Raw genomic sequence first — 24,288 nt, 5'->3', positions numbered from 1 at the left:
GTATTGTCAAAAGTGCCTTAAAGGGCCGGCAGCCTGAACTCAAGACTGATCTCTTCATTCCAGACAAATGATGTATCACTGCTTCAATCTGTCCAGTACTCATGACTAACTCTGACATGGTATGCAGTAGATAATCAAAATACTTCAAACATAATTGTAGTCAAATTATTGATGTTTATAGGGTATTCATAGCAGTATGTGAAGTAATTTGTCATTTCCACACTGATTCAACATAAAGAATGGTTCAAAATTATGCATTGCCAGTCCCAGCAGCTACATACATAGTGAACCTATGTTCAATGTTTGTTTGTTTATTTGTTTAAATTTTAAGTGCTGAAGTTTAGGAGTAAATTAATGAGCTGAACAATGTAATCTTGAGAAAGCCAGAACTTTTCTCAATGCTAGGAAGTTCAGGGTCAATCCCCAGAAAGATTCTTGGTGGGATGTTGGGCTGCTCTAGAACAATTGGGACAGTTAAAGATAGAACCATGATAGCAAATTTATGAAGTTTACTTACTGAAAGAAAGCTCTTGGTCCTTTTTCTTGTGCATGATGAGAAAGTTAACAGAAGTGTAGAAAGGGATGATATGTGATATGTTAAAAGCTAAAGGTTCCTCCATCTAGTATAAATTAACAACGCTAAGAGAATTTAACATGAGGGCCCCTAACAAGATGGATAGACTCTGAAAGAACCCAAAGTTAAAATGAAAAATGCTTGAATCAAGAAGTGAGTTAAGCAATGCCAAGGTCTGGCAGAATGTGCAATATTTCACTTTTTGGAGGTGTGGAGCAGGGTCAGAATTTAAAGAGGGAAAACATCATGAATAAATAGTGACTGGAAGACACAGGTTTAATCAAGATAATTAGAAAAATAACAAGAAAGGTTTGAGATTTGTTTTTAAATACAGAAAGTAATGATCTGGAATTCACAGCAGAAGCAGATTCACTTTTAATGAGTGAATTAGAAGCAGGCAGGCCAAGAGGAAATGGTGGGTAGTAGAATTGAACAACTTGACTAAATATCTTCTGTGCTGTGTGATTCTGTTTTGACATTTTCTCCTCCTGAAGGCACTGGATCATAGTAGGGTTTTAGTTCACAGGTGCATCTGTCACACTTTGCAGGCACTCAGAAACCAATATTAACTGTCCACAGATGTAAATGTCATTGTTGCTAAGCTGCTAGAAATATTTGATTTAGGTTGCCTTATCAGAGGACGTTTTGTCCAATATGCAATATGGCTTGGTTTAATGTTCCCACGAATTACTTAACTACAGTGACAATACCAAACAAAACATTCATTGTTTGCTATCCTCACGTAAATGAAGGTATAATGACATATGCAAAGCAGAGCCTCAAAAGAGTGAATTGAAAGAATCATTGAAGTGTAGGAATGAAGTTGTTTATAATGTGCTAATGGATGATAGTGCAATACAAAGAAGATTTGCGAGAGTAATCAGGAAATGTGCAAGGAGTTTCAACAAAGGCAGTTTCACTACCAGTTGGAGAACAATCAGTGGTGTGTGCTTCAGTGGCATAGTGAAGGATGGAAAGATTGCCACAGATGGAAAACAATAAATCAGGCTCATCAGATGAAGAGACTTGTAAACATTTGCTTGTCATGCAATTTATGACAACAGAGCCACAGACCATAATTCAAAATGGTATGCAGCCCCACTACCCTGATAAAAGTGGAATTTCTCTTCACCACTATCTTCAAGGATAGAATACTCTCCACTTTCCCAGGTCTGGCATTATCTTTGGAGAGAAGGCAAGAGTTAACACTACAAGTCCAATGATACTTCTACAGAAAAGGAAAACTGGAGCTGGTGAAAATGAGAAGTTGCATCTGAAGAAGGATCATTGAACTCGGCTTTCTCTCCACAGATGCTGCCAGACATGCTGAGTTTCTTAAGCAATTTCTGTTTTTGTTTCTGATTTGCAGCTTCTGTGGTTTTTTCAGTTTCGATTCTGTTTTTGTTTGTTCCACCGCTTTCTCTCAGTCTATCCATTAATAGTGTAGATGACATAGAAATTGCACTCCAATAACTCACCAATGTTTCTTGGGCTGCATCTCCCAAACCTACAACCTCTGCCACTGTGAGGGACAAAGGCAACACATGTATGACCTTTACCTTCAAGTCATAGACTATCCTAACTTGAACTATATTTGGAGATGCTGGTGTTGGAATGGAGTGTACAAAGTTAAAAATCACACAACACCAGGTTAAAGTCCAACAGGTTTAATTGGAAGCACTAGCTTTCGGAGCGTCGCTCCTTCATCAGGTGGCAGTGAACTATATTGTTATCCAATACTGGTGTTGGTCAAAATCGTGGAACTCCCTACTGACTGCACTGTGGGAATATGTTCACTGCTGAGACTGCAGCCATTCAAGAAAGTTGTTCACCACCATCACCTTCTCAATGGAGAGATGAGCAACAAACGTTGACCTTCCTAGTAGTGAGCAAATTCTTCACATATTTTTTGTAATGGTTGGACAGAAATTAAAGGTGGAGGGGAACAGATTATGTCCCTTGGCACCATCCCAAAATCAACCGCTGGCTGACTGCACAGAAACTTGTTGGGTTGCCATAGTTTCCTGCTTCACTCTCTGTAGATCACCCTAAAGTAAAGAGTTTAGGGAATCCGAGCCTTGCAGGAGTTACCACTTTCAGCAAAGAAGCCAGAAGGGACAGGAGAATCAGTCTGTTTATGGTGAGGCATTGAACAGAACGATTCTGGATTAGTGGTGCTGGAAGAGCACAGCAGTTCAGGCAGCATCCGAGGAGCAGCGAAATCGACGTTTCGGGCAAAAGCAGTGAATGAAATGGAATATGCAGGCGTAGGAGAGGTTCGAACACCATTAGGATGAACTGTGTTGGATCATGAGCATTAAAAGCTTCATGTTACATTACAACAATAGACAGAACCCTGTCTGCACGGTGGCACAGTGGTTAGCACTGCTGCCTCACAGCGCCAGAGACCCGGGTTCAATTCCCGCCTCAGGCGACTGACTGTGTGGAGTTTGCACGTTCTCCCCGTGTCTGCGTGGGTTTCCTCCGGGTGCTCCGGTTTCCTCCCACAGTCCAAAAGATGTGCAGGGTCAGGTGAATTGGCCACGCTAAATTGCCAGTAGTATTAGGTAAGGGGTAAATGTGGGGGTGTGGGTGGGTTTCGCTTCGGCGGGTCGGTGTGGACTTGTTGGGCCGAAGGGCCTGTTTCCACACTGTAATGTAATGTAATGTAATCTAAAAATTAGTACTCTTTCAAAACATTTAATTTCATCTTTTTAATGAATCACATTTTACCGCCCAGTCGGCACCCTTTGAATGACTCAGCTTTCCCCGCAAATTGCAGCTGATCAAAAGGCAATGAAGCAGTTCCCAGGGTGAGAACAGAGGTACTCGTAAACACCTCAGTCAGATGGGTGCCTCGGAGTCATTCTAGGAAACTGCTCACCGATTGAGTGTAAACGGCGGAGGTAGAATCTTCAGCGTTCGCTGGACGGACGGTCTGAGCACAGGGTCTACACAGCACATAGCCACTACCTCCTGTTCCTTTCCGAAATGAACAGGTCACATAACTTCCTAAACATAAAATTATTTGTTTCAAAATAATCTCTACCTGTCATATTCTCGGCACTTGTTACGCTATATCAGGGACAGCACGTGGCTCAGTGGTTAGCACTGCTGCCTCACGGTCCCAGGTTCAAGTCCCGCCTCAGGCAACTGACTGTGTGGAGTTTGCACATTCTCCCTGTGTCTGTGGGGGTTTCTTCCTGGTGCACCGGTTTCCTCCCACAGTCCAAAGATGTGCAGGTTGTCTGTAGATTGTCTGTAGTGTTAGGTACAGGGGTAAATGTAGGGGAATGGGTCTGGGTGGATTGCTCTTCGGAGGGTCGGTGTGGACTTGTTGGGCCGAAGGGCCTGTTTCCACACTGCAGGGAATCTAATCATCACTAAACAACGTTTCCAAATGTCCGATAACAATGTGATCCAGACAATAATATAAAGGCAAGAATTATTAATGAAAAGTTGTATAAGAGACTTGTATCATCGGAATGACTATCTATAACATCCCTGTTTACAAAGGATGGATGATGTACATTAACTACAATAAAATGTATATTTTCAACACAACTTGAACAGAATTTTTCGTAGGACCTTTGCTCCTTAGAGTATTATTTCTCAAACCTTTTAAGGAATTGATTACTCTTCAGTTCTTTCAAATAACCTACGAAAGCAATTTAAATTAATTTTAATTATGTGATGCATACCAAAAGTGACAAAATTAAAAATCACACAACATCAGGTTATAGTCCAACAGGTTTATTTGGAAGCATTAGATTTCGGAGCGCTGCTCCTTCATCAGGCACTTCCAAATCATATTAAAAGTGAGACATGTTTGTAGCAGGAATGGTCGCGCAAACAGAAACAAATTGTAAAGGGGGAGGGGTAACTGCACAAACTCTTTTTTTTTCCTTTACCCTACACTACCACCTAACTGCGGTAGTGCTTATTTTATCCCCAGCACCCATGGACAAACTCTTTTATAACAGCGTCTATTCGGGAACGATGGGCGGAGTAGTTTCATGCACTGTTTGGTTTTTTATATAGCCGACACGGAAGACCATCAGGGGTCACCTTCGAGCCTGCGCCGTTGCCAACGTGCCTGAATGTGTGTTTCCAGTGTTACACCGAAGTGTTTTACATTTTCCTTTCCGCCCGTGTAAACTGCTGGTAAAAGCACATTTATAACTCGCTCCAGGAGCACGGCGCCAGCGGTCTTAACATGAACAGTCCCAGCACTTCCCACCCAAGAAAGCTAATCGCCTGAAATAGAGCTGTTGATCTCCCACAGAAGTGTTAATGCCGAAAGCAAACCATTTGGGTGTGACCCCCGGCAATCATTCCAAACTAATGGCACTCTGAACCACTTCATTAATATTAACATAAAAGGTAAAAAGAGACGCGGCACTTGTAAAAGCTCAATGTTGAAATAATACCTTAAAAAGCTCGAAACATCATGTAATTGTGGAACGTCTTAAAATAAATGGGTTAATCCCCCCCAAAATGACGTATGTCAGTAATTGCTTGAATTTCAGTCGGTACACAGGACAACAAATAAAGGTGGAAAGTGCTGGAGAAACTCAGCAGGACCGAGTTGACATTTCCGAGTCCATTATGACTTCTCTGTTCCCTCACTCCACAGGTGGTGCCTGTCTGCTGAGTGTTACTAACTTTTTTTTTCATTTCAAATTCCGAGCATCCGCAGCATTTTGCAACGATAGCCTCAGAATGAAAGAATCGTAAGGTGACAAATCAATATATTTCCTTGTAGAAGTGAGTTTATTTTAGGAAGTGCTCCCTAATTTATGTATTCTCACTATTGATTGTTTCTGAACTCTCTGGGTTTTAGCGGCTGCTAATCAGTTTCCAGTCTGCAACAAAGGATCGCGCAAATTAGTGCTTGATCTTCAAAAGACTCCCGCTCATGACCTAATGGGAGAACTTTGATCTCCCTGGTCCCGCTTAGCACTGCATTTGGGCAATGAATTGCCATTTAAAATATCAGAGGGCCTTGATTGACTATCAGTTAACTTCTGCGTTCAGCATTCCCCCCCGCCCCCTGTTAACCGTTCCCTTTTGTAGCTGCAGGGCGGGACACAGCAGCAGGGTCTCACCGTGGTAACAGAAGGAGGTGGAGACGGTGGAGTTCCCTCAAGAGGAAACATTAATCGAATCGAGAGGAATTGCGCGTAGTTGTCATTGGACAGCCCATGCTGTGTAACAATGTCACCGGAACTGTTGGGTGACAACAGACTTGAGGGATAGCTAATCTCCCCTCCACCATTCGTAGGATCCAACGATAATGAAATCGTTGAGTATTCACAGCAATCTATCTCCCAGCGACTCATCCCCAGCCCGTGAAGTTTTGAGCATCAGAGTTTCAAAATATTTCTTCTTCCCTCGTTTGTAAAATGTAAAACCAAATTCTTGTCTGTCTTCTATAATGAATTTCAAAAAACATTACGTTTTTTGAAGACGATGGGAGTTAACCCTGATAGAATAGAATGGACATTTTTGAGAATAGGGATTTATTGTCACGTGACTACATAAAAAATACAGCGAAAAGTTTGTAAGTCGCCCAACCGTGCCTGTATTAATGACAGTATGATTGTGATGAACGTTCATAACTTGGCAGTTCAATTATATTTCTCTCAGCATAGAAGCTACCAGATCTGTTCAAAATTTCCAGCCTTTTCTGTTTTTACTTTATATTTTAAGAATTCATAAAATGTTGCTTTTGAGTTCTCCCTTGTGGACTGACTGTTAGTATCGTTTCAAAACAACATTGCTGTTTGGATGAGCTTACAGCACCCAAATTGGTGACTGAATTTTCTGCATTAAGATGGTGACTAGTTGTAAGGGTACTGCATTGGCTTGAAAGCTCTTTGCTCATGAATAATATGTAACTTTCTTCTGTATAAAAATTATCAGTCTATATTATAGGAAGTGTCCGCTTTTAAGGACAGTTCGTTAAACTGGAGTATCTTACTCGCTGTGTGATGGGACAGAACTTGAATATTGCTGAAACGTTTCAAATTGCACTCATCAAGGCAAATATGCGAATGGCAAATTACAAATGATCATAACGCATATCCTGCAGGAGAAACGGAATTGATTGGTTGTTAACTCAACACTAATTCCATGGCAGTGTTTTGACCAAAGCAGTGGGGAACTCCAAGGTTCTCAGGTTCCATGGTAATTTAAAACAGGTGCTATCTTGCAGAAATAGTTCCCTTTGTATCCATGTACTAACAGACAAAGCAAGCCATTTCATGCTGCTACAATGCAACGGTTACTTCAGTGATGTTTTCCACAAATGTACTATCAGTTCAAAAATATGTTCTACCCATTACATAATTCAGCAATATCATGAATGAATTTCAGTACCAGCGCAACGACAGACATATTGGCTTTAACACTCATTGTTTTCCTGTGAAAATCAGATGTTCCTTCAGTTGTTGGTAATAGGCAGAGTACAGACTGGTATTCAATCAGCCTGAGTTTGCAAAGCCCAAAACAAGGAGTCTACTGTTAGATGTCATTCTGTAATTGTGAATAATCTTGCTGAACAATCCATATTAATAGGTGCATAACAACCTGTTTCAAATAATAGTCATAGAGTCATAGAGATGTACAGCATGGAAACAGACCATTCAGTCCAACCTGTCCATGCCGACCAGATATCCCAACCCAATCTAGTCCCACCTGCCAGCACCCGGCTCATATCCCTCCAAACTCTTCCTGTTCATATAACCATCCAAATGCCTTTTAAATGTTGCAATTGTACCAGCCTCCACCACTTCCTCTGGCAGCTTGTTCCATACACGTACCACCCTCTGTATGAAAAAAAGTTGTCCCTTAGGTCTCTTTCATATCTTTCCCCTCTCAACCTAAACCTATGCCCTCTAGTTCTGGACTCCCCCACCCCAGGGAAAACACTTTGTCTATTTATCCTATCCATGCCCCTTATGATTTTGTAAACCTCTATAATGTCATCGCTCAACCTCTGACGCTCCAGGGAAAACAGCCCCAGCCTGTTCAGCCTCTCCCTATAGCTCAAATCCTCCAACCCGGGCAACATCCTTGTAAATCTTTTCTAAACCATTTCAAGTTTCACAACATCTTTCCAATAGGAAGCAGACCAGAATTGCACGCAATATTCCAACAGTGGCCTAACCAATGTCCTGTACAGCCGCAACATGACCTCCCAACTCTTATACTCAATACTCTGACCAATAAAGGAAAGCATACCAAACACCTTCTTCACTATCCTAGCCACCTGCGACTCCACTTTCAAGGAGCTATGAACCTGCACTCCAAGGTCTCTTTGTTCAGCAACACTCCCTCGGACCTTGCCATTAAATGCATAAGTCCTGTTAAGATTTGCTCTTCCAAAATGCAGCACCTCGCATTTATCTGAATTAAACTCCATCTGCCACTTCTCAGTCCATTGGCCCATCTGATCAAGGTCCTGTTGTAATCTGAAGTAACCTTGTTGCTGTCCACTACACCTCCAATTTTGGTGTCATCTGCAAACTTACTAACTGGACCTCTTATGCTCACATCCAAATCATTTATGTAAATGACGAAAAGTAGAGGGCCCAGCACCGATCCTTGTGGAACTCCACTGGTCACAGGCCTCCAGTCTGAAAAACAACCCCACATCACCTCTCACTGTCTTCGACCTCTGAGCCAGTTCTGTATCCCAATGGCTAATTCCCCCGTATTCTGTGACGTCTAACCTGCCTTATTTCTCAACAGTAGGCCACGTTTTGCACCTTCTCTAGTAGGTACATCCACATACTGAATCAGAAAATTGTCTTGTACACACTTAACAAATTCTTCTCCATCTAAACACTTAACAGTATGGCAGTCCCAGTCTATGTTTGGAAAGTTAAAATCCCCTACCATAACCACCCTTTTATTCTGACAGATAGCTAAGATCTCCTTACAAGTTTGTTTCTCAATTTCCCTCTGACTATTAGGCAGTCTATAATACAATCCCAATAAGGTGATCATTCGTTTTTTATTTCTCAGTTCCACCCAAATAATGTACCTGGATGTATTTTGAGGAATATCCTCCCTCAGCACAGCTGTAATGCTATCCATTATCAAAAACGCCCGTCCCCCTCTTCTCTTGCCTCTCTTTCTATTCTTCCTGTAGCATTTGTATCCTGGAACATTATGCTGCCAGTCCTGCCCATCCCTGAGCCATGTTTCCGTAATTGCTATGATATTCCAGTCCCATGTTCCTAACCATGCCCTGAGTTCATCTGCCTTCCCTGTTAGGCCCCTTGCATTGAAATAAATGCAGTTTATTAGTCCTACCTTGTCCCTGCCTGCCTGACTGTAGACTCGCTTCTGTTCTCAACTATACCAGTCTCAGATTGATCTCTTTCCTCACTACCTCCATGGGTCCCACCCACCTTACTAGTTTAAATCCTCCTGAGCAGCTCTAGCAAATCTCCCTGCCAGTATATTAGTCCCTTCCAATTTAGGTGCAATCCGTCCTTATTGTGCAGGTCACTTCTACCCCAAAAGATATTCCAATGATCCAAAAATGTGAATCCTTCTCCCATACACCAGCTCCTCAGCTACACATTCATATGCTCCATCCACCTATTCCTGCCCTCACTAGCTCATAGCACCGAAAGTAGTCCAGATATTACTACTCTCGAGGACCTCCTTTTTAAATTCTTGCCTAACTCTCTCTAATCACCCTTCAGAATCTCAACCTTTTCTATGTCGTTGGTTCCAATGTTGACAACGACCTCTTGCCCTTGCCCTCTTGCCCCCTCTCCCTCTCGAGAACATTCTGCAACCTCTCTGAGACGTCCTTGATCCTGGCACAAGGGAAGCAACACACCGTTCTGATTTTTCGCTGCTGGCCACAGAAACATCTGTCTGTACCTTGGACTAGAGAATCTCCTCACACAATTGATCTCTTGGAATCTGACGTACCCCTCATTGCATTACAGCCAGTCTCAATACCAGAAACTTGTCTGCTCGTGCTACGTTCCCCTGAAAATCCATCACCCCCTACATTTTCCAAAACAGAAAACTTGTTTGAAATGGGAATAGCCACAGAACATACCTGCACTAGGTGCCTACCTCTCTTACCTTTCCATATATGTGACTGTATCTCCCCTTTCTATAACTTCCATCCATCACATAATGTTGCTGTTGCAAATTCCTCATTGCTTCTAACTGTCTCTCCAACGATCCATTCAATCTGATAAGATTCGCAACCAACAGCATTTATTGCAGATATAGTCCGCAGTAATCCTTAAACTCTCTTTAAACTCCCACATCTGACAAGAAGCACATATCACTCTACTAAAGGCCATATTTGCTCCTTCATAATCTACAGACCCAGAAAATAACACCGTCTTATTCCTCTATAAAACAATGCCCCAGGTTAGATTAATAGTTAGGGCTTATATTTTAAGGTTAATCAAGAGAGATATCTCAAAAACATCTAATCAAGAAAGAACCCACTCTACTCACTACCGCAGACTTTCTGTAGGCCACTTAAACAATTAACACATCTGATTCTGTGCTGTGAACCTCACCCAGTTCCTCCAAGATCAGTTGTGAATTTCACTGTTTGTTAATTTTCGCAGATGCAATCCGATGTCCAGCGATACATGAATGATTTGAATTTGTGAGGCAGGTTGGTCCTGGCGAGGAGAAAGTGAGGACTGCAGATGCTGGAAATCAGAGTCCAAGCATGTGGTACTGGAAAAGCACAGCAGGTCAGGCAGCATCCAAGGAGCAGGAAAATTGACGTTTCAAGTGTAAGCCCTTCATCAGCAATGAGACTTGTGGCCCAAGGGGGCTGGGAGATAAATGGGAGGGGGGTGGGGCTGGGGGCAAGATAGCTGGGAGTGCAATGGGTAGATGAAGGTGGGGGTGAAGGTGATAGGTCAGAGAGGAGGGTAGAGCGGATAGATGGGAAGGAAAGACAGGTAGGACAGGTCAAGAGGAGGTGGTGAGTTGGAAGGTTGGATCTGGGATAAGATGGGCAGAGGGGAAGTGAGGAAACTGATGAAATTCACATTGATCCCGTGCGGTTGGACAGAAGATGAGACATTCTTCCTCCAGGTGTCGGATGGTAACAGTTTGACAATGGAGGAGGCCCAGACTTGCATGTCCTTGGTGGAGTGGGAGGGGGAGTTGAAATGTTCAGCCAGAGGGTGGTGGGGTTGGTTGGTGGGTGTGCCCCAGAGATGCTGTCTGAAACATTCCACAAGTTGGCGTTCTGTCTCCCCAGTGTAGAAGAGAAAAAGTATAACATAGCAAAGATAAGTGGGAAAACTGAGGAGTGGGAAGCTTTTAAAGAGCAACAGAGGATTACTAAGAAGGAAATATGCAGAGGAAAAATGAGGTACGAAGGTAAACTGGCCAATAATATAAAGGAGGATAGTAAAAGCTTTTTTAAGTATGTGCAAGGCAAAAAAGATGGTTAGGACTAAAATTGGGCCCTTGAAGACAGAAACAGGGGAATATATTACGGGGAACAAAGAAATGGCAGAAGAATTAAAAGGGTACTTCAGATCTGTGTTCACTGGTGAAGACACAAGCAATCTCACTGAGGTAACAGTGGCTGAAGGACCTGAACTTAAGGGAATTTATATTTGCCAGGATTTGATGTTGGAGAGACTGTTAGGTCTGAAGGTTGATAAGTCTCCAGGGCCTGATGGTCTACATCCCAGGGTACTGAAGGAGGTGGCTCGGGAAATCGTGGATGCGTTGGTGATTACTTTCCAGAGTTCGATAGATTCGGGGTCGATTCCTGAGGATTGGAGGGTGGTTAATGTTATACCACTTTTTAAGAAAGGTGGGAGAGAGAAAGCAGGAAATTATAGACCAGTTAATCTGACCTCAGTGGTGGGAAAGATGCTGGAGTCTATTATAAAGGATGAAATTACGGCACATCTGGATAGTAGTAACAGGATAGGACAGAGTCAGCATGGATTTATGAAGGGGAAATCATGCTTGACTAATCTTCTTGACTTTTTTGAGGATGTAACTCTGAAGATGGACGAGGGAGATCCAGTAGATGTAGTGTACATAGACTTTCAGAAAGCTTTTGATAAAGTCCCACACAGGAGGTTAGTGAGTAAAATTAGGGCGCATGGTATTGGGGGCAAAGTACTAGATTGGATTGGAAATTGGTTGGCTGATAGGAAACAAAGGGTAGTGATAAACGGCTCAATTTCGGAATGGCAGGCAGTGACCAGTGGGGTACCGCAGAGATCCGTGCTGGGACCGCAGCTTTTTACAATATATGTTAATGATATAGAAGATGGTATCAGCAATAACATTAGCAAATTTGCTGATGATACAAAGCTGGGTGGCAGGGTGAAATGTGATGAGGATGTTAGGAGATTACAGGATGACCTGGACAAGTTAGGTGAGTGGGCAGATGCATGGCAGATGCAGTTTAATGTGGATAAATGTATGGTTATCCACTTTGGTGGCAAGAACAGGAAGGCAGATTACTACCTAAATGGAATCAATTTAGGTAAAGGGACAGTACAAAGAGATCTGGGTGTTCTTGTACACCAGTCAATGAAGGCGAGCATGCAGGTACAGCAGGTAGTGAAGAAGGCTAATAGCATGCTGGCCTTCATAACAAGAGGAATTGAGTATAGAAGCAAAGAGGTGCTTCTGCAGCTGTACAGGGCCCTGGTGAGACCACACCTGGAGTACTGTGTGCAGTTCTGGTCTCCAGATTTGAGGAAAGACATTCTGGCTAATGAGGGAGTGCAGCGTAGGTTCACGGGGTCAATTCCTGGAATGGCGGGATTACCTTACACTGAAAGACTGAAGCGACTGGGCTTGTATACCCTTGAGTTTAGAAGACTGAGAGGGGATATGATTGAGACATATAAGATTATGAAAGGATTGGACACTCTGGCAGCAGGAAACATGTTTCCGCTGATGGGTGAGTGCCGAACCAGAGGACACAGCTTAAAAATACGGAGTAGACCATTTGGGACAGAGATGAGGAGAAACTTCTTCACCCAGAGAGTGGTGGCTGTGTGGAATGCTCTGCCCCAGAGGGCAGTGGGGGCCCAGTCTCTGGATTCATTTAAGAAAGAGTTGGATAGAGCTCTCAAGGATAGTGGAATCAAGGGTTATGGAGATAAGGCAGGAAGAGAATACTGATTAAGACTGATCAGCCATGATCGTATTGAATGTCAGTGCAGGCTCGAAGGGCTGAATGGCCTACTCCTGCACCTATTGTCTATTGTCTAAGAGACCACATCACGAGCAACAGACACAGTTGCACACAGATGATGTGTGTGGAAGTACAGGTGAATCTCTGTTGGATGTGGAAAGACCTTTTGGGGCTTTGGACGGAGGTGAGGGTGCAGATTTTGCACTTCTTGTGGTGGCAGGGAAAGGTGCTGGAAGTAGGGTATGGGCTGGTGGGGGGCATGGACCTAACATGGACAGTAGCAGAGGGAATGGTCTCTCTGGAACACAGATAGGGGTAGGGAGGTAAATATATCCCTGGTGGTGGGGTTTGGTTGTAGGTGGCAGAAATGGCAGAGGATGATGCAAGGTATCTGGAGTTTGGTGGAGTGGAAAGTGAGGACCGGAGGGTTCTGTTCGATGTTTGGGACACCTCCCATGTTTGTAGTGGATGTCCATGTGGAGTTGGTCGCCAGAAATGGAGATGGAGAGTTCCAGGAAAGGGAGGGAGGTATCCGGGATGGTCCAGGTAAACTTGTGGTCGGGGTGGAAGGTGTTACTGAAGTTGATGAACTGTTCAACCTCCTCGTGGGAGCAAGAGCTGGCGCCCATACAGTCATTAATGTAGCGGTGTAAAAGGTGGAAAATGGTGCCGGCGTAGCTGCGGAAGATGCATTGTTCTACGTACCAATGAAGACGCAGGTCCATGCGGGTGCCCAGGGATACACCTTTGGTCTGGCAGAAGTGGGAGGATTCTAAGGAGAAATTGTTGAGGGTGAGGACCAATTTAGCTAATCGAATGAGAGTGTCAGTGGAAGGGCACTGGTTGGGTCTGCATGAGAAGAAAAAATGGAGGGCTTGGAGGTCTTCATCATGGCAGATGGACAGGTACATGTGAAGATGAGACCATGGGGGCTGGGGAAATGAAAGTCATGGAGGAGGTGGAGGGCATGAGTGGTGTGCCGAACACAGGATATATACCCCCGGTCCTCACCATCCACCCCACCATGAAAGGCTTATGCTCAAAATGTCAATTCAAATTGCTCCTGGCTGACAGGCCCCCTGTCCTATGACTCTCTATATCAAGGAACCCTTCATGAAAACCAAAATCCCATCATATTGCCAATGTTGTCTGCCTGAGAGGTGCCATCAATCCCTGGTAATGTCAGACAATAATAATAGACACACTAGTAAACATGTCAACAACAAAGTTCATATGCTACCTCCACAATTTTTTTCTTTTATTTCAGTTTCAATTTTGAAATAGCCAGTCCATATTATCTACAGTTCAAGCTGTTGTTTGCACAGTATTTTATTTTCTGTCATTTGTTTATTTAAGGATTTATGTAAAACCTGGCAGTGTCATTCTTTAATGTTGAGTCATAGCCTATTAGGTATATTTTTTACTAGAGCTTCTGAGGTGTCTGCATAATTTCAAATATATTGTTTTGACAATACACTTTATTGTTAATACAATACAAAAATTAATACATTTTATTTCTTATGCATTTCCAAATGTAACAACTACTCAGTATACAGTGGCCATTAGAATTTATTTGATTTTGATAAAGTACATTTTTGCCATGCATCTTAAGTACATAATTCAAATACAAAGTGTGACTGGTGATTCCAAAGGGATATATTATCATTGTAGAGAACCACTTAGTATTACCCTTGTTTCTAAGCTCAAGTACTGTACAAAGCTGGAGACTAAGAAAGGATGAATTTTAGTTCTTGGTGACAAGTAGATAACAGCTGAAAATGTGTTGCTGGAAAAGCGCAGCAGGTCAGGCAGCATCCAAGGAGGAGAATCGACGTTTCGGGCATGAGCCCTTCCTGAAGAAGGGCTCATGCCCGAAACATCGATTCTCCTGCTCCTTGGATGCTGCCTGGCCTGCTGCGCTTTTCCAGCAACACATTTTCAGCTCTGATCTCCAGCATCTGCAGTCCTCACTTTCTCCTACAAGTAGATAACAATTTATCATATGAGTATGTTGGAAGCTGAGAAGATTTTTATTTCCACCCCTCAATTAAATCTATCCAGTCTACTTCTGGAAAGTATTAGCTAGCTAGCAGACAGGGACTAAAATTAGTCAGGTCAGAGACAGTCCATCAGCGTCTGAAGAAGGTTAATCACAACAAACTCAGAATGGAGATTACTGGTGCACAGAGAACTTTGCAATTGTTGGTTGCTAGGAGAGGGAACCCATGATGCAAGAGTCTTGGACTTTTCTTTTGGCACTTGGAAGAGCATTTCTTCAGGTTACTTGCTTCACTAGGCCTTTCTGGCTTCTTGTCTGGTTTACCTGGAATAGCAACTGTGGCAGGTGTCTCGCTTATAGACAGTTAAAATTCCATTGGGCTCTGAAGTATACTACAGGATTTCAATTTTCCCATATCATTAAGTATTCAATTGAAGTCCAGCAGGAGTTTTCTACCTACCATAAAAACCTGTGAAGGTAAATGGAACCACTCCTTTTAAATCACTTTCCTGTTCCATTCCCACTGATTAGAAAAAAAATGCCCCTTACATTGAAGTTTTCTGTTGGGTAACCCAGTGTATAAAAATCACAAATGAGTTGAGCACTGATCAATTATTATAATTACAATAAAAAGACTTCAAAACATATTTACTGATGTCATAATGGTGTTATCAATATGATTACTACTCGCATCATTCTTGCAATGAGGACTGAAAAAATAGTAAATGAATATGAAAACAAAAATATCTTCCATGTTAGGTCAAATAAAAGTTATGGAAAAATGAATAATTGTAATTTTGTTGTCAGTTAATTTTTTTTTCTCAATCTTCGGGTGTGATTGACTCTTGTTGCTTACATATGGATCATGGACTTGAAAATGTTCTCTGTAAGTGTGTCACTTTTCATCGTGCATAAGCTAAACAGTGCATAGTAGCAGTCAATTCAAATACGCAAGACAATGCAGTTGAGTTCAATTTTTCTTTGCACAATGTCTAGAGTTAGTGTTTTGAGGGGTTACTGAAGAGCCAGCCAAAGATCTGGGGTTTTGGTGGTGATGGGGGAATGAGCAGTGGATTGAAGCTCAAATCTTTACTCCACATGAGATCAGCTAAATCAGCTCAGAGTTGCTGGTTAAAATGGCTTCATGCTATATTATCACACATGTAATTAGACTGCTGGAAGAGCCAGTGTTACCACTCATAATTCTTTATGATGTTACATTTTTTGACAAAACATAATATATTCATCAATATTCTGTGAAACTGGTTTGCTGTTTGAATTCAACTCTGAAATTCACTTTAAACCTGCATTGGTTTATTAATTTTGAAAAAGTAACAAGGCTAGTTGTTACAGACAGGAACTGATGATCTATGCAGTCACAGAACACTAATTTCTCATATATCACACAGTTACTCATTTCTGCAGAAAGTCCTAGAAATAGGAAACATATTACAGGAGTCAGCCATTGAGCCTGCTGTAGCATTTGACACAATCAGACCTGATCTGATTTTGGCTTCAAATCAACTTTGCTGTCTAACCCCAATAAGACTTATTAAGAATAATTTTCTTCCCAGTCCTTCTGCTGGGCGCAAGTTGGATATTCTGCATGAATGGACCTCAATCTGCTTAGGTGTGTGTATCTAGCTTCTTTGCACTTTGTTCTTTTCCAATTTTAAATCCTGTGATCTCATCCAATTCTGAAACATTAACTTGTCTGTTTCTTGCCACAGATGTTATCTGACCTGACCTGAGTGTTTCCAGTATTTTGTATTTTTACTAAGACACCAGGGAAGCTACTTCAGCATGTGTTCTGTGATAGGCCTGGTGCATATATATGCCCCATTAATTACTGCAGAATGACCATGAACCAAATCATCCAAGAGCCAGCCACAGGGTATCAGCAAATAATAGGACTTTGATGGATGCCATTAAATAAAGATATCCTGAGCCATCCATAGTAGCTTGGAATTAACTTACAACTTCTAGTCCAGATGATCCCATTTGTGTAATTTTGTGCAAATCCTACAAGGGGCATTTTTTGGCTGGGGAAAGAAAGTCTAGAAGGCATTTTGGGGATTATAGTCATTTGAAACAACTCTAAGGTTTGAGTTTCTGATTCCCATGAGCATTTGTTCCTTCAAATAAGGCTTCAGTCACCTAAATGTATGAATACACTGCTAATTGATATTACCCTTATCCCATGGGATCTGTGAAGAGACCCATAGCCAAAGAACTTTCAAGGCATTGGTCATCATGCATGCCAGTAGAAGTGTTGTGTCTGCCCTGGAGTATGGTTTATAGTTTCACAGATCTGTACAGAGTGTGGTGCTGGAAAAGCACAGCAGGTCAGGCAGCATCCAAGGAGCAGGAGAATTCCTGATGAAGGGCTTATCCCCAAAACGTTGATCCTCCTGTTCCTCGGATGCTGCCTGACCTCCTGTGCTTTTCCAGTACCACACTCTCAACTCTGATCTCCGGCATCTGCAGTCCTCACTTTCTACATAGGTCTGTACAACCTGTCTCTTGAACTTAATCCTCTAAAAGCTTTGCTCCATTGTGAGGTGCAGCAAAGTTTTGTGGACCAATGTTGTCATGCAAATGGGTTACGATATGTGGGTCTCCTTCTTCTTGAATTACTTCGCTGACATTTAAACATGTCTCTATTTTACATTCTAAGTAGCATTTTGTAATAATATGGGAATTCCATTCTGCTCAGTGTAAGGTGCAATCCACGAATTTCCTGATTTGGAGATGCCGGTGTTACACTGGAGTGTACAACATTAAAAAAAATCACAAAATACCAGGAATATAAGCTCCACAACCACCTGATGAAGGAGCAGCACTCCGAAAGCTAGTGCTTCCAAATAAACCTGTTGGACTATAAACTAGTGTTGTGTGATTTTTAACCAAGAATTTCCTGGTTGTCTTCAACAGTTTCTGCCAAAGTACTCTACTATTTGTTAGCACAAATGCCTTTCAACTACTACCAATACAGGCTTTCTCTTTAAGCAGGTTAGCATTTCAAAAGCAATGTTGCAAAACTGAATGCCCACTTTTGATAGCATCAGCCACAATTTGATCTTCAACAAATGAGGGCCATCATAACATCACCTCACTTCACTTTAAATAGAATGTACATATTCATATCTTTTAGGGGTATTAGAATGGTCTCTCCTTATTCACAACTTATAGTGCAAATGAGCAACTTTGAAAGGAAGCCTTTCAATGATATCATGTCATGTATGATTTTCGGTCATTCCATAACTTTTTAATGTCAACGAATTAGTTTTGAAGGGTAATCATTTGTAATATGGGAAACATGGCAGCCAATTTGCACACATACAGATGTCACAACAGCAACAAGATTAATGACCTAAACTGTTTAAAGAGATCTTTTAAAGGAAGAATGTTAGCCTGGGCATTTGTGTGCTAACCTGCTATTTTTCAAATGATATCATGGAAATCATTTTGTCCACCTGAGTGGACAACCAGGACCTCTGTTTGAGATCTCCTACAAGTTGGCATTTCTGGCAGTTCATCTCCTGGAGTATCAACCAAGATTATGTGGCCAAGTCTTGGAAGTGCAGTTTGAATTCATGACCTTCATTACTCCAAGACAAAACTGCTACTACAGGACCTTCTGACTTAGCCTAATGGCTCTAGATCCCATTTTCCATGACAACGTACCAAATAAGTATCTGCAACAAGTCCAACCATCAGTGAAAAATCAGTGACACAATGTATGAAGCTTCATGTTCATGCATATATTTACTGTTTGATTTACGTGTGTTTTTTAAATATTTATTTTGAAATTTGTTTCTCGAATCTATTAATGCTTATACTTTCTTTGCTCTCGCTTGCTGCAAAGAAACAATTGGTGCACCATGATATCCTTTTCCCAGCAATTTTTCTCAAAGATCTTTTCATTGCTGGGAATTTTCAACCAATGGCCCACAGGGATAAAATCTTTCCTTTTGGAATGCAAGTTTGTCAGCAAGCATGGAAGTGAGGGTTAGGTCTGCTTAGATGTGAGTTGGCATTTCATCTGTTATAATCCCAGACCAGATCACCAATTTGTTACAATCTAGCTGGGGCCCAGTTACTTCATCTAACTGAAAAATAAGAGTATGAAATCTCGGGGACTTATTAAGAGAATAATACCGCAAGATTTCTTGGTTTCAACAAACAATAATAAATTTTACAATGTGAGAATGGTAATACAATCAACAATTATAATTGTATTCTAAATCCCTAAAATCAACATTTGGTTTATATGGGTAATTGTGATTGAATACCATACAATGCACATCAAGTAGCAACTGTGATCAAGACAGGTCCCACTCATTCTCCCTACATGTTAATGACATGGTACGTCATCACATCTCATTAAACATCACAGTTCTTCATGTTTACAATCTGGCTTGAAATCCTCCCTCAAGAGCCACTCCATCCTGGTCTGCCTCAACTGTTGTGTCTGTTCTGGTTGATCACCTTCCTTTTAAAGAAAACTGCTTAAAAACAGTAAGTTTCTTCCAAAACAACTGCTATTATTACCTCTCTATAAAAGTGTCAATCAAACAGACTGATAGAATATCAACAATATAAATTATACATATCGGACATCTCTTTATCTTCCTTAAGTTATGATTGAACGAGTGACATAAATAGATCACAGAAAAAAAAGGTTGTGAACTTTTCAATCAAGTAAAGGTATTCCGTGTGTACAAACTAATGGGAGTCTAGGCTCTCAGTCAAGCATGTATAATGAGGCCCTTCACCTTAGCTTTGATTTGCTGCCCAGCTCAGGCAAGTTCATATTACACACCAAAGAGAATATGAAATATAAGCAGCAAGCAATCTCTCTCATCAAGCCTGTTCCATCATACAATAAGACCATGAGTGATATTCAGCCTAACACCACATCTGCCTAAAATCCATATTGTGTGGCTCTCTAGAATCCAAAAATCAGTTTATCTTATCCTTAAAACATACTCAACGATTGAACATCCACAGACCCTGGGTCAGAGAATTTCAAAAACTCAAAACCTCGAGTACAGAGATATCTTCTCATTCCTGTCCCAAACATGTGGCCCCTCAACCTGCAATGTTGCCCTCTGATTACAGATTCTCCCAGCAGGAGTAACAGCCTCTCGGCATCTACCCTGTCAAGTAAAACAAAATTAATAAAAAATATATGGATATATTAAGTGCTGGTCAGGAATGTGGATGGCTAGCAGTGGGTCTTCATTATGATGGAAATCCCACCTGCCCCTCAAGAACTGTCAACGAATCATAGCCTGGCAGCTCTTCATTGCCATCAGTGTCACCCAGCAAGCAGAGACTAATGTGGCAACGCAATCACCAAAGGCACACAATTGCTAAGGGGCCCAGGTCACAGCGGAAAGGGTTCAGAAAAGATTTACAAGGAGGTTGCCAGGATTGGAAGGTTTGAGCTAAACGGCTGGGGCTGTTTTCCAGGGAGCATCGGAGGCTGAGGGGTGACTTTATAGAAGTTTTTAAAATAATGAAGGGCATCAATAGGGTAAATAGACAAGATCTTTGCCCTGGGGTGGGGGAGTCCAAACCTAGAGGGCATAGGTTTAAGGTGAGATGGAAAAGATTTAAAAGGAACTTAAGGGGCAACTTTTTCATGCAGAGGGTGGTGCATGTATGGAATGAGCTGCCAGAAGAAATGGTGGAGGCTGGTACAACTATAACGTTTAAAAGGCATTTGGATTGGTATATGAATATGAAGGGTTTAGAGGAATAATGGGCCAAGTGCTGTCAAATGGGACTAGATTAGGTTAGGATATCTGATCGGCATGGATGAGTTGGACTAAAGGGTCTATTTCCATGCTGTATATCTCTATAACTCTGTGACTCTATCAGTGAGGGCAAGATAGAGGTTGGCAGAAGAGAGTCAGCAAAGAAGGAGGGAGAAGGGAGGTCAGAAGAAAGAGACATTCCTGATGCTAGTTCCTTCAATCAGGCTCTGAGTGCTTCTGAAAAAGGTTTCCCCATAACTTTCTGTGTAACCAATGTGCTGCAACCACCGGTTTAATATAGAAATACTTGGATGAATCATTAAGCGGAAATTAATTACACACTTGAGGGCCTCAGTTGGCATTGTGGGAAGCCTTATGAAACCAATCACAAGCCAACACCTCCAACTCACCTGGTGGGATAGCATTAAACTTGCATTAGGTGAACATTAACTTTATTCATGCATGTTTTTGACCTGGGTTAGAATAATCCACAGTCAATCCAATTCTTTGCTATTCTGACACTGGTGTAGTTATGGAGAAGTGTGAACTCTCATTAGTTTTTTTTCTATTCAATCATGGGATGAGGGTGACATTGGTTGGGCCAGCATTTATTACCTATTCCTAGTTGCTCCTTAGAAGGTAGTGGTGAGCTCAAGCAAAGTCAGCATAAAGGGGGAAATCATATCCAAACAAATTTACCAGAATTGAAGAGGCAACAAGCAAGATAGATAACTGGATGTAATATATTTGGAATTTCAGAAGGCATTTAATAAGGTGCCAGACATTAGCCTATTTGGTGAGGGAAGAACTCATGGTGTTGGAGGCAGTGTATTTGCATGGATTGAGGTTTGGCTAACTAATAGAAGACAGGGAGTTGGGGTAAGTGGGCATTTTCAGGATGGCAACCTGTAACTAGTGGTATTCTATAGGGAGTAATACTGGAGCCACAAGTATTAACTATATATACTAATGCCCTGGATGAGGAAAGTGAATATGCTATTGATAAATCTGCAAAGGCACAAAAATAAAGGGGAAGGTAAGTGTTAAGGATGAGTCAGAGTCTGCAGAGGGATACAGGTTTTATCTGATGTGGGAAAGTGTGAGGTTTTGTCTTTTGCAGAAAGAACAGAGGAGCTGAATATTATTTAAACAGAGAAAGACTGGAGAAAGCTGTCGAACAGATTGATTTGGGATTATAAAAATCTAGCATTCAATTTCATTGGGTAAAACTATACAAGGAAATAATCAGACCACAGCTGGAATATTATGAAAAGTTTTAACATATTGATATACTGACATTGGAGACAGTCTAGTGAAGGTCACTTGGACTGATACCAGGAATGGAGGGACTGTCTTATGAGGAGATGTTGAGAGGATTGGGCCTATAGAGGCAACCTTGTTGAAATATACAAGATTTTTATGGGGCTTGATAGGTTTGGTGCAGAAAGGTTGTTTCTCTTTGTGGGAAAGTCTAGGACCAGAGGCCCAAATCTCAGAATAAGGTCTTGCACATTTAAAGCAGAAAGGAGGAGGAATTTCTTTTTTCAGGGTGTAGTGAATCGTGGAATTCGTTACTGCAGAGAGTTGTGTCACTTAGTCAAGGCTGAGATAGATAGATTGTTAATCAATAAGGGAACAGAAAAATGGAGTAGAGGTCAATCAGGTCAGCTGTCATCTCACTGAAGCAGACTTGAGAGGCTGAACTTCCTACTTCTGCTCCTCAATCTTATGATTTTATTTTATTACAGCGACAATGAAGCTACCGAGATATATTTCCAAGTTAGGATGGTGGGTGGCTTGGGAGAGCACTTGTTGCTGGTCCTACGTATCTTCTCTGCAGCATCTGTGAAGAGAAATCAGAGTAAACGTTTCAGGTCTGGTGACCCTTCCTCAGAATGTTAACTCTGATTTCTCTTCACAGATGCTCCGAGACCTGCTGAGCTTTTCCAGCAACTTCTGTTTTTGTTTCTGATTTACAGCATCTGTCGTTCTTTCAGTTTTTATCCATCCATCATTATTTGAAATTCCATTTCCCACCTTAAACACCCTGCTGCCTATCTAGCGCACTTCTCATTACTTTGTCAGTAATTGCATCCATGGTGAATCCAAACCATTCCCAGAAGTAGGTTGTCTAATAGCACTGCCTGAGAGCTTCCAGCGAGTTGCCTTTCAAACTGGGAGAAGTGCAGAATACAGGAAAACTTTGTAATATTTTACCATGTGGCAAAGGCAATACAAGATGCAATAGACAATTGTTGTAGCAAGTATTTGTACATTATCAAAGAAAATAGGTTCAATATATTCTCATATGTAGTAAATAAATTATAAGCTGACATGCAAATGAAACTGTAGGCTCCAAATAAAACACAGTTTAAACAGATAATTTCCCTTCCTGATTAAATTCCAACATTGCATTTGGCAAACTAATTAATATACATTTGTCAACAACTTCCTTAAATGACTCAGAAAATTGTGGATTTCCAGTTATGTTTTAGCAGCTTATCATTCATTTCATACACTACCCAAACAAACTCCCATTGATACTTTTGAACTTAAAGTACAGAAAGGATCGATTAAAGAAATTAAGAATACATGCATGGTCTTCACATAGAATATACAGTACAAAGACAGGACACTTTGCACACCAGTCCTTTCCAAAGTTAATGCTCTACATGACCTTGATAGAATGAAGATCAGTGCCTACACTGATGAATATATTTAAGAGATTTCCTGAGCAAGATTAAATTATAAAATAAAATAATATCAGGGAAGCATTTATGTGCTAAATTTAAATTGTTTGGAACTTGCTTTTCTGTATTAAATATAAAGACTGATTTAGTTTCTAAAGTACTGGTGCTTGTAATTAGATATAATTTTACTGGATAATAAAAGTGTACTATAATGTGTTCTTACAAATCCCTTATGAAACATAAAAGAAATCTGTAAAAGCAATATTTGTTTTTTTTTAATAATATAAATTTACTTTCTACTAATTATACAAATTGCTGGAACATTCAGGAAGACACTATCAGTTAGTCTTCCAAACAAAAGAATGGAAGTTTATTTTGAAGAATAGGTATGTAGTTTTAACGTATTACTGGAAGGTTGCTTTCACCTTACGAAGTGTATCTTGTATCTTGCGTGAGTGCCCTTCAGTTGGCAACTGGTAAAAATTAGTTTTGTTTTCTGCAGCAAGAACATGGATATCCACTTCACTGAAGTGAGATATTTGGTGCCTCAAATGTGCCTGCAGCTCCAGATCAGGAGTGAACATGTAGTGCTTTTCTTGAAATGCACGAATTTGACTGATCACTTTGGCTATTTTCCTTAAAAGAAATCCAAAAATTTATAAGTAAGCACTGCATTAATATCCATGATAATTTGTTTTTTTAATAAAGTGGCGCGATTCATACCAGAAACTAATGCAGAACCGTTATTATTACAGACCGCAATCTGAATACTCAAAACACAGGGTGAAGTAACAGTAGATGATAACAATTTCTGTTAAAAGGAATGAGGACAATAAGGCTCATTTGCTCCTTTGGCCATTGGTTCAGGTTTACTAGATTCACCAATTTGCAAGCTGTATTAGACTCTCTAAATTGCAGAAGGAGGCAAAGTGGGATGAAGGAAGGTCATGTAATTATTGGATATTGGCATTTTGAAAAGAAAGGTAAAAACAATGACTGCAGATGCTGGAAACCAGATTCTGGATTGGTGGTGCTGGAAGAGCGTAACAGTTCAGGCAGCATCCGAGGGCTCCTCGGAT

General features: G+C 41.2%; 1 protein-coding gene across 7 annotated transcripts in view; it reads right to left on the bottom strand.

The window, feature by feature from the left end:
* The window catches only part of kndc1 (kinase non-catalytic C-lobe domain containing 1), a 354,394-nt gene that overhangs the window by 122,720 nt on the left and 207,386 nt on the right, over window positions 1-24,288 (bottom strand). For 3 of the 7 annotated variants that reach the window (XM_087998984.1, XM_087998985.1, XM_087998986.1), the window contains one exon: window positions 13,997-23,845. The exons of the other annotated variants lie outside the window; for them this stretch is intronic. In XM_087998984.1, coding sequence (XP_087855110.1) covers window positions 23,614-23,845 — 232 coding nt within the window. In that variant the 3' untranslated portion in view covers window positions 13,997-23,613. Of the gene's footprint in view, window positions 1-13,996; window positions 23,846-24,288 lie in introns of those variants that run through there. 7 annotated transcript variants of the gene reach the window in all.

Source organism: Chiloscyllium plagiosum, unplaced genomic scaffold (genome assembly GCF_037043375.1).
Source record: "Chiloscyllium plagiosum isolate Xiang-an unplaced genomic scaffold, Cpla_swu_hap1 HiC_scaffold_22, whole genome shotgun sequence".
NCBI classification, from domain to species: domain Eukaryota; kingdom Metazoa; phylum Chordata; class Chondrichthyes; order Orectolobiformes; family Hemiscylliidae; genus Chiloscyllium; species Chiloscyllium plagiosum.
Note: the sequence above shows the minus strand (reverse complement) of the source record. Positions and strands in the feature narration are given on the sequence as shown.